The sequence below is a fragment of the Triticum urartu genome, chromosome 2, assembly GCF_003073215.2.
Source record: "Triticum urartu cultivar G1812 chromosome 2, Tu2.1, whole genome shotgun sequence".
Classification (NCBI taxonomy): Eukaryota; Viridiplantae; Streptophyta; class Magnoliopsida; order Poales; family Poaceae; genus Triticum; species Triticum urartu.
In genome coordinates, this window is record NC_053023.1 from 332,883,075 (window position 1) to 332,892,827 (window position 9,753).

At 48.0% G+C, this 9,753-nt stretch overlaps 1 protein-coding gene across 1 annotated transcript; it reads left to right on the forward strand.

Moving 5' to 3' along the window:
* The first annotated feature begins 387 nt into the window (after positions 1 to 387).
* LOC125537218 (pentatricopeptide repeat-containing protein At1g05670, mitochondrial-like) lies at positions 388 to 3,828 on the forward strand. Its single transcript, XM_048700525.1, has 3 exons — positions 388 to 2,902; positions 2,980 to 3,081; positions 3,496 to 3,828. The coding sequence occupies exon 1, from the start codon at positions 524 to 526 to the stop codon at positions 2,753 to 2,755; it is 2,232 nt and encodes a 743-aa protein (XP_048556482.1). The 5' UTR covers positions 388 to 523; the 3' UTR covers positions 2,756 to 2,902; positions 2,980 to 3,081; positions 3,496 to 3,828.
* The last annotated feature ends 5,925 nt before the right edge of the window (positions 3,829 to 9,753 follow it).

A 9,753-nucleotide genomic window follows, 5' to 3' on the forward strand; every position in this document is an offset into this window, starting at 1 on the left:
TACATCATCTGTCATCTGCTAAAATTGTGTTTTTGATTCAAATGAATCAATTTTTTTTGGATGCTTGCCTTGTTTTGCATCATCCGTTGGAGATGCTCTAACTATCTCTTTGAAATAAGAGAAAATAGCCTTGTGTTAAGCAATTCTAACTATCATCTGGTTTCTCTCCCCCCTCCCCTCTATAAAACAGGTTTTCTCTTTCTTTTTTATTCAAGAATTTTGTTTGTTATGTGAAAATGATCTTTGCTTAAAATAGTTTGAATTGCTTACCACATGTGTCACGTGATTTGTGAAAATAATATTTTAGCCGTTTCATCCATGAAAATGTAGTAACGTGATACTACGGGAGCCACAGGATTTCGATCCGGCTGACCAGCTTTTGAGGCCTCTCGCGCATTGCAGTTTCGTGTACCTCGCGGTCGAGCTCCCGCAAGCCGCAAACATCCTGTGCTTTCCCATCCGCCCATCTTCCACCGCCGCCGCCGCCGACAGGGCGGTCTCCCCTTCCTGGATCCGCCGCCGGATGCTCCTCCGCCGCACCGCCGCCGCAGCAGCGCAGCGCTCCTCCTGGTTACCCCCCTGGCGAACCATCCTCCCGCACGTCGGCCCCGCCCGCCCTTATAGCGCTACCACCTCCACCTCCTCCCCACACCGGCAGCGGCTGCGCACACCGCAGGTTACGGACAGTTCGCTTACTACCACCGCTGCGCCCCGACCGTTCCCGGACTACTCTCCGCCCCGCCCCGACTCGCCGGCCGACGATGCCCTCGCGCGCCGTCTCGCCGCCGCGCTCCTCGCTTCGCCCAGCCCAGGCTCCCTCCCTCATCTCCCCTTCATTCCCCTCCTCCGCCCGCTGCACCTGCTCCTCGCACTCCCCCTGCTCGCCTCCCACCCCAACCTCACCAGCCTCCTGGTCCCGCTCCTCCTGCTCTTCCCCTCCCGACCTCACCCCCATCCCCAACTCATCCAATGCTTCGCCATTGCCGCCCATCTCGCCGTGCGCGAACCCGGAACTGCGCGTGCTATCCTTGTACGAGCTCTTCGTTTCCCATCTCCTCATCGGCATTTCGTCGAGCAGTTCATCTTCACATACAAGGCCTTCTCGTCGGACCCCGCCTCCTTCGACCTCCTCCTCCTGTGCCTCCCCTCCGCCCAGCTGCTCCGCCGGCTCCGCCAGTACGGCCTATCCCCATCCCCAGAATCCTGTAATGCTGTGCTCTCCCGCCTTCCCCTTGATGAAGCAATTGCCTTGTTCCGAGAACTCCCCGACAAGAACGTCTGCTCCCACAATATACTCCTCAAGGCGCTCCTTAGTGCAGGCCGGCTCAAGGATGCACGCCAACATTTTGATGAAATGTCGTCACCGCCAGATGTTGTGACGTACGGCACTATGGTCCATGGCTACTGCGATTGTGGTGAGCTGGAGAATGCGGTGAAGCTGTTGGATGAAATGGCAGCAAAGGGGCTGGAGTCAAATGCGACAGTGTATACAAGTGTGATTGCATTGCTGTGCAATAAAGGGCAGGTTTCAGATGCTTTGAGGGTGGTAGAGGACATGACGATGCATGGGGTGGTGTTGGATGCAGTGGTGTTTACAACTATAATGAGTGGATTTTGTAGCAAGGGTGATTTGGCAGCTGCAAGAAGGTTGTTCGAAGAGATGCAGAAGAGAGGGTTGGCCGCTGATGGGGTGACATATACCGCGCTTATCAATGGTCTTTGTCGGGCTGGGGAGTTGAAAGAGGCAGACAGAGTACTTCAGGAGATGGTGGACAAGGGATTGGATGTTGATGTGGTCACATATACGGCACTCATTGATGGGTACTGCAAAAGAGGGAACATGGTGGAAGCCTTCCGAGTTCACAATGAAATGGTACGGAGAAGAGTGGCACCAAATGTGGTGACATACACGGCTCTGTCTGATGGACTGTGCAAGCAGGGGGATGTGCGTGCTGCTAATGAGCTATTGCATGAGATGTGCAACAAGGGGTTAGAGCTGAATGTTTACACATACAACTCCCTGATCAATGGCCTGTGCAAGTTTGGCAATCTGGAGCAGGCCATGAGGATCATGACAGAGATGGAAGCAGCCGGACTTAGACCAGATGTTTATACATATACAACTCTTATAGATACACTCTGCAAGTCAGGAGAGTTTGACAGGGCTCACAGCATGTTACAGGAAATGTTAGATAAAGGAATTAAGCCTAGTGTTGCGACTTACAATGTTCTAATGAATGGTTTTTGCATGTCAGGTAGGGTAGAAGGAGGAAGAAAGCTGCTCGAGTGGATGCTGGAGAAGAACGTCCGCCCAAATGTTGTAACGTATAATTCTCTTATGAAGCAGTACTGCATTGACAAGAACATGAAATCTACCACTGAGATTTACAAGGGGATGCATTCTCAGGAGGTGGCTCCAAATGAGAACACATACAATATATTGATCAAGGGGCACAGTAAGGCAAGAAATATGAAAGAGGCACTGTATTTCCATCATGAAATGATAGAGAAGGGATTTAGACTCACAACAAGCTCTTATAGTGCTCTTATAAGATTGCTGAATAAAAAGAAGAAATTTTCTGAGGCAAGAGGGTTATTTGACGAGATGCGAAAGGAGGGTTTGATAGCTGAACCAGATGTTTACAGTTTTTATATTGACATCAGTTTTAATGAGGATAATTTGGAGTCGACCATTACACTTTGTGATGAACTGGTGGAAGCCAGTCATGTAAAATCTAAAGCTGGCACAAACTAAGACTTTGCAAAGGAGCATACGCATCAGAACGTGATTTTGGGATGTGATAGCAGCGGTATCCTAGTTTTTCAGAATTGACAATATGTGAGACGAAAACAGACTCACGAAAAGCACTATCCTCTATGCCATCCTAAACTAGCAATTGAGGTATATAATCACTTCTTCTAAGGGTGACATGGATCATGGCCGCTATATAGCTCAACAATTTCTTTTATTTTGTGTAGAATGATGATAGTATCCTTTCTACGGCCACCTTGATATTCCCTTGTAAGCTGTGGAGGTATATATGCGGGATGCGCACTGAGGTGTTTATGCACTTTTGCAAGGTAAGAGACATAAATGTCATGTTTGTGAACCTACTGCTTCACATTTTTGTATTGCCTCGAGCATTCTTTGTTGCTATTACTATATTGATATTGACACCATCTTACAGAGTTGATGATCTATCAAATCATTGTAATTTGATCCCAGCAAAACAATAGTCACTCCTAGGAGTTTTTTAGATGTGCCAGTTGATTAGGTTGCTCATATCCTGCATCTGACTGCCGTTCAGAATTCTTATGCGAGGGGGCACCTCCTTGTAATGGATGGATGTTCAGTAGTAATTATCGACAAAACAGAGTTACTTTGCTTGTCCTTTGTTTTACTTCTTCAGTGTAAGAGAGTTCCACGTTCTCAAAAAGAACAAGTGGGTTACAGTACACAACTGTCTTGTTTATTTTAAGCTGTCCGCCTTGCAGGAGAAACGGTTTCTATCTTCATCAATTGTCAAGCAACAAGGACAGTGATCAGGCAAGCAGTGAGTGGATAAATCTGGTAGGGGAGTGTGCAGGGCTTCACTCAATTGGTAAGCAATTTCTGCTGATGCTGCCGTGATGGAAAGATGGACCTGGAAAGAGATAGGAGAAGCCAAGACAATAAGTATGCACGATTGCATCCATTATAGGGTGGAAAGGAAGGAGTAACCTCTGTTGGCATTCATGAATAACTCTTTGGAAGATAACATTGAGAACTCATTTGATCTCTTTGTTCTACCCATGAAATCAAAAGGCAGATGTAGTTCTTTGTTTTCACACTCGATTCCTTCACCAGTGTTGATGATAGGATCCAGCCCTGCTTAACTGGGCACTGACTTTGGTGTCCATCGTCTGTCACATAACCACAGTCACATTGGTGATATAACACTAGGGCACATCTAGATGTGCTCTAGTTATTGCACATCTAAGTGACTCAATCAAGCTAGAAAGAAAAAGAAAAAAGACGAAAGAAAAATGCTTGCACAAATCTTAGCGTAAAATCAATGACATAGGACTTAGATGTGCAATACTTAGAGCACATCTAGATGTGCTTTAGCAAAACTGTATAACAAAATATGGGAGGAGAAGGTTCTTTGAGATGCTTGAAATCATGTTTGTTTAGCTGATAGCATCTGGACAGAACAAGATTCGACCTTGTGCTGCCACAATGGTAATTGGGCAAAATATAGTTGATATGTGCATTGTAAGAATCAATTTGTTGTGTATGAAAGTCCTATTTATATTTAGGGCCTGTTCGGAGATTCTCCCGCTCCCCAAGTCCGCTCTAGGGGTTGGTGGAGCTGTAGCTAAAAATGGTGGAGTGGGGAAAAGGCAGCTCCATAGATTCTCAGATTTCAGGGAGCTGGAGGACTGCCGAACAGCTCCTTATATACTACTAGCACACATGCCCGTGCATTGCAACAGGAGAAAATACATATACAATGATGAATGGTCAAAGGGTAATTTTTGGTTAAAAAATCAACAATTCTATTTCGCTGGCTTGGACCATGATACATGTACAATTTTCATAGACACAAATTCCTCAAGTTTTTGGACAGTTGTCCTCACATCTCCTCTGCACCTTGCTCTCTTATTTTGAGCTAAAGCGCAATTCAGACACATGAATATCATACAATCTATTCACAAATTTAGATTAAGAAATTATTTTCAAATAAAATAGTGCCATGGTTCATGGGAAAAGTGAAGTATATAGAAATATAACTTCATATTATAGTGTTAACATAAAAGGTATATAAACTTCTTAAAACACATAACTATCAGAAATTTCAGATCGTTCTTTTTCATAGCTGATGTTTGTGTCCTTACATCCTGACTTCATGTCGATCTTCGGGATCTCCTCCACCAAGATCGTATTCCTGCACATAGTCACCATGAGGAAGTAGCATTTATTTTAGCACACAAAACCAGTATGTTGTTCTGTTGAAGAGACATGTACCCAAAACAGACACTAAATCCAGAATGATCAAGCAAGGCTAAAATCTGAAGTTGGCTTAAGGATTTGGAAAAACTGTCCAAATCAGCAATACAGGATGGAACTATTTGAATGAACCAACAAAGATCTTGTACTGCTAATAACCTAACATTAGAATAAGTCATGAACAATGCTGGCTGTCGCTAAAATTGTCTACTAAATTAATCAAACAGGCCCAAGTGGTCAAGTACCTCATACTAAAACTGAATTGTCAGGTGGAATCAGAATTTTCTCCTACTGGCCATAAATTCAGAATTATTTGATAGCATGTGGCCAAAGGAGTCAAACACATAGTTGAAGGAATCAAACACGCACCGTTGCACTGTCAAAAATAGCCACTTATTTGTGGAAGTTCCGAACTTCTAAATATGTCTTGATAATCAGATGAACAGTCCACTCGCGGCCTTGTTATCATCCAGCAGAAGCAATGATTCGGCTTGGCTGAGCATGTGAGCATCTGCAAGTATCGGATGTGAAGGAGCAGCATCAATCAGCAAGAACAATCAACAAGAACCAGCATGAACAAATTCGCCTCAATCACACATGTTTGTATAAATAGATCAGGCTTCAACTTGACAAAGAACAAATTTGTTATAACCTCAAAAACTGGTGTCAATCTTGCTGAACATTACATACACCGACACGAAGGTCACTCAATGGATTCCTACACTGGTTGGATGCACATGTAAAAACGGACAACGATGATTTGTGACGACGAACACACGTACATAGAAAACTCAGATCCGATGAATGCGGGACCAGCTCTTTGCTCTTATGCTTCTGCCCAAATCGTGCACGCATGGACTATGCACTATGGCGATGTAGCAGCACCAGACAAGCATGCACCCTGCATGGCTGCATCTGCTCAACAATATCCTCTTCACCTCGCCCGACCGTCCCACTCCCAGCGCCTCCATCCACACTATCCAACCATCGTCTCCCTGGTCAGTGCAGGAGGAAGAAGGCATTGCCCTAGGTAGCCAGCGTCATGGTGGGCTCTGTGGAGCATGGGGCGGTGCCATACGTGGGCACGGGGAGCAGCACCGTGAAGCTCCGCAAAAAAAGAGAGATCGGTGCAGGGGATCAATCAGGAATACGCACGTGCATACTGAAGATCGTGTAGCTGCCACTCCATCCTTTCTTTCAATTGCTCGGGTCGACGCAGGCAGGCAGCCGTCTCTCAATCTCGCTGGTCCATGGAGTTCGGATGTACAGCAGCCTGCTCAGCGATTTGTTCTTCTCACAATCGCCAAAGATCGAGGGGGTAGAGATTTATAGTACAGATTGGTTCCTGAGTTGGTGAGTTGTATATGAATACAACTATCGTCCCGTGCGCGATACCCGCCCCTTAGCAGTAGCTAAATAGATTGTTTACCATAAAAAAAGATTGTTTCCTTTTTTTTCATCAATCTAGACGCAGCATTTGTTTTTCCTTTTTCTCATGGAGTCGGACACGCAGACTTTGTTCTGCAGCGATTTTTTTCCTTATTACCTGTTTGTAGATCTATTTGCAAATCTCAGCCGTCAATCTTTATGTTAACACAAAATCAATGGATATAAAAAGGTAACTTATGAAGAACTAAGAAACCCTCCGTCTTTTAATATTAGATAAAGATATATAGAGAAAAAAGAGCAAGAAAATGCAAACGGAGCCTCGGGCTCAAGCTATTCAGTGGGTGCAACATGTTCTCTATGCATTGCCTCTGCTACAAAATAGCCCCCCTGCCCCTGTCTATTTTCACTGTCCTCCATCGAAACAAATTGTGTTTACACCCTCATTTAGTTGTAGAATAAGTAATACGAGCATATAAAGATTGTATGTGTTTCTTTCTCTCCTTACTAATGGACCCACCAGCTCCATTCACTTGGGACACGTTTGGTTGCTCGCAACGTTTTTTGCCCCTTGCATACTTGTCCCACTTGGGTCTGGTTGAGCATATGCTGATTAAAAACCATCATCTAGGCATTCTTTGGCTGCCTGCATACCCTCTAACTTGGATGCCACAAAACGGAAGGCATTTTGTTTGGTTGCGAGCTTGTTTAGAGGAAAACATAAGTTATGTTGTTTGGTTACATACAACACATGTTGTCTGGTAACTTCCTCGTGGAGGTGGTGATGCTACCAGCACACTAGCAAGCAGAACAAACCAGAGACATACAAAATAGATAGCATATGAACAAGTTTAACATAGTACGAAACTTAAACAAGTAGTTCTAAACCAAACTAGCACGGCATAGTCTTAAACCAAACCAACGCTGTCGGTGTACAAAAGTAGGGGCCCTTTTGTACCCCTTTACTTGTGCACGGGCAGTCGCAGCCACACCTGCGGCCGGGCTCGACAGGGCAGAGGAAGCAAAGATACAAGGCTGTCGAGGCAGCGCCCAAGCCAGAAGCATAAAGAGCAAAGGGACAAAATGGGCTTCCCCCAGCAAGAGCCTTGCCGGGGCAACTTGCCCAACACCAGCAAGACCGTCACCCTTGAGCCTGAGAGTTATGACGCCATCGACAAACGTCAAGACCGAGGCTCGGGAGCGCCTGCATGGTGGCATGCAGATCTTTGTGGAAACCAAAGGCCTGAAAGCCTAGATGAGAACCAGAAGACGAAAGCCCCCGACAAGATCTTGCGGGGGACGACTAAAGATCCTCGGCAAGACCCTTGCCGGGGATGCTCGCAAGCCCCCGGCAAGACCCTTGGCGGGGACGCCCATGAGATCCCGGCAAGGGCCTTGTCGGGGGCATCTACGGGGCCAAAGCCAGGCCCGCATTTACCAAAGCTTCGCTGCCCCGCGCCCGTTCTGGCGTGGCGACCAGCCTACCAACTAGGCACGCGCTTGCGTGGCAGCATGCAGCTTCTAGGCCAACCAGCCAAGCACCTGCGCGGTGGCATGCAGATCTTCATGAAGACCCTGCCACTGCACCAGCTCAGCAGCCAGCCAACCAATGTGGTGCTTCATGCCTCGTCACCTGGGACACGCATCGAAGCAAGGCGAGGCGGCGATGGACGGGACGAGCCTCTTTACCGTCCCCGATAAAGCAAGAGGACACATAGGCGGCGCATTAAATGCGTTTGTCCTAGGATATCAGGAGATAAACTTGTACACTGTACATACTTTCCACCTCCTGTGTGCCACTGTGGCGACCCCCTTGGCATATAAAAGGAGGCCCGAGGCGTACCGAGGAAGGATTCAACTTTTTGGACTGGGCATGCACCGCAGCTAGTTTAAGAACTCAAGAACACTAAATACACACAAAGCAGGACTAGGGTTTTACGCATCGCTTGCAGCCCGAACCTGGGTAAAAATCCCGTCGAGTTGATCTTCTAGACCCGCTCTTTGCGCAGCCCCACGGCCCGCAACCGTAGAAAGGATTCCATCGAGGGATCCCATAGGTGTCGTTCCAGAACCCCGATATCTTTGGCGCGCCAGGTAGGGGGCGCTGAGGCTGTGGAAATCAGTTTTTGAGGCCAATTCATCGACTCCTTCGTCGCGATGGCTCGAGAGAAGAAGGCGACGTCGATCAGCTACACTCTGGTGCCGTCAGCTGGGGGAGGCGGTGCCGTCCGTAGCCGCAGTAACCATCCGCGTGGCAACGGAAAAGTTAAGTCATGCAAAACTTTGAGCAATTTTCCTTTTTTATAGGGTTATCTTCCTCGAAAGATCTTGCTCCTTGTATGGAAAACCTGCACGCAAGGGAACCCTTCCGTATTGGCAATGCCCCTGTTTCGTTTCGAGTCCGCTCAACAGATTAGGCGGCTGCGCTGAGAACGGCAAGGTGATTTGCCCGACAGCAAGCGCTCCCCGGCAGGCTGCTAAGGATCCGTTCCTCAAAGCGCCACAACATGGGTTTACGCGCAGGCAAACCTGTCCAACTAGGCGTAGGGTGTGTACACACAAAAGAAAGATCAAACAGGAAGATATCATGCTTCATTTCAAAGTATTGCAGAGTTATATTACATCAATGATTGCGGTGGTTCTAACTTAAGATAAAAGTTGTCTTGGGCATGAACTCGCGGCGGCAAGGAGAAATGAGGTGGCTAGTCCCGGCGCTGGCCCTCCACCTTCTGGACTCCTTTGACGTAGCTGATGATGGGCTCGATGCGCTTTTCGAGCGCCGTGAGGTCCATGCCCTCCGGCAAGCTCTGAAGCACGTCGGCGAAGTCGATGTTGGGGTTCCAGAATGCCACCTTGGTGAGCACCTTGGTCAGGGCACCCCGACAAAGACTCCAGGACTCATTGGCCAGATAGGTCGCTCGGTTGGAGCGGAGCCGTTCCAGAGCGTCGAGGATGCCCTCGAAGAACAAGGTCAGCCTGGCGTTGGGGCTCACGTTCGGCTCCTGGGAGTACCTAACATCCGACATGCCCATGACGGCTAGCTGCGCAGTGAGCCTCTTGGCAACATCGGTGAGACGGCTGATCCAGAGGTTTATGCTGCCCGCATATTCCTTATGGGCGGCGGCGTCATCGCTCCGCAGCTGCTTCTCGGTCTCCAGGGCCTTGATCAGGGTCTCCTCCCGGGCCGTGACCTCTGAAAGCTTCCCCTCCAAAGCGCCCAGCCGCAGCTTCAGATCGTCAATGGAGCTGTTGGCCTCGGAGAGCAGCTTGGTCTGGTCGGAGCCGGTGACCTGCGAATCCGCCAGAGAACGGTTGGTCGCGTCCCTCTCCTCCATCAGCCCTGAGACCTTCTTCTTCAGCTCCTCCCGCTCCAGCTC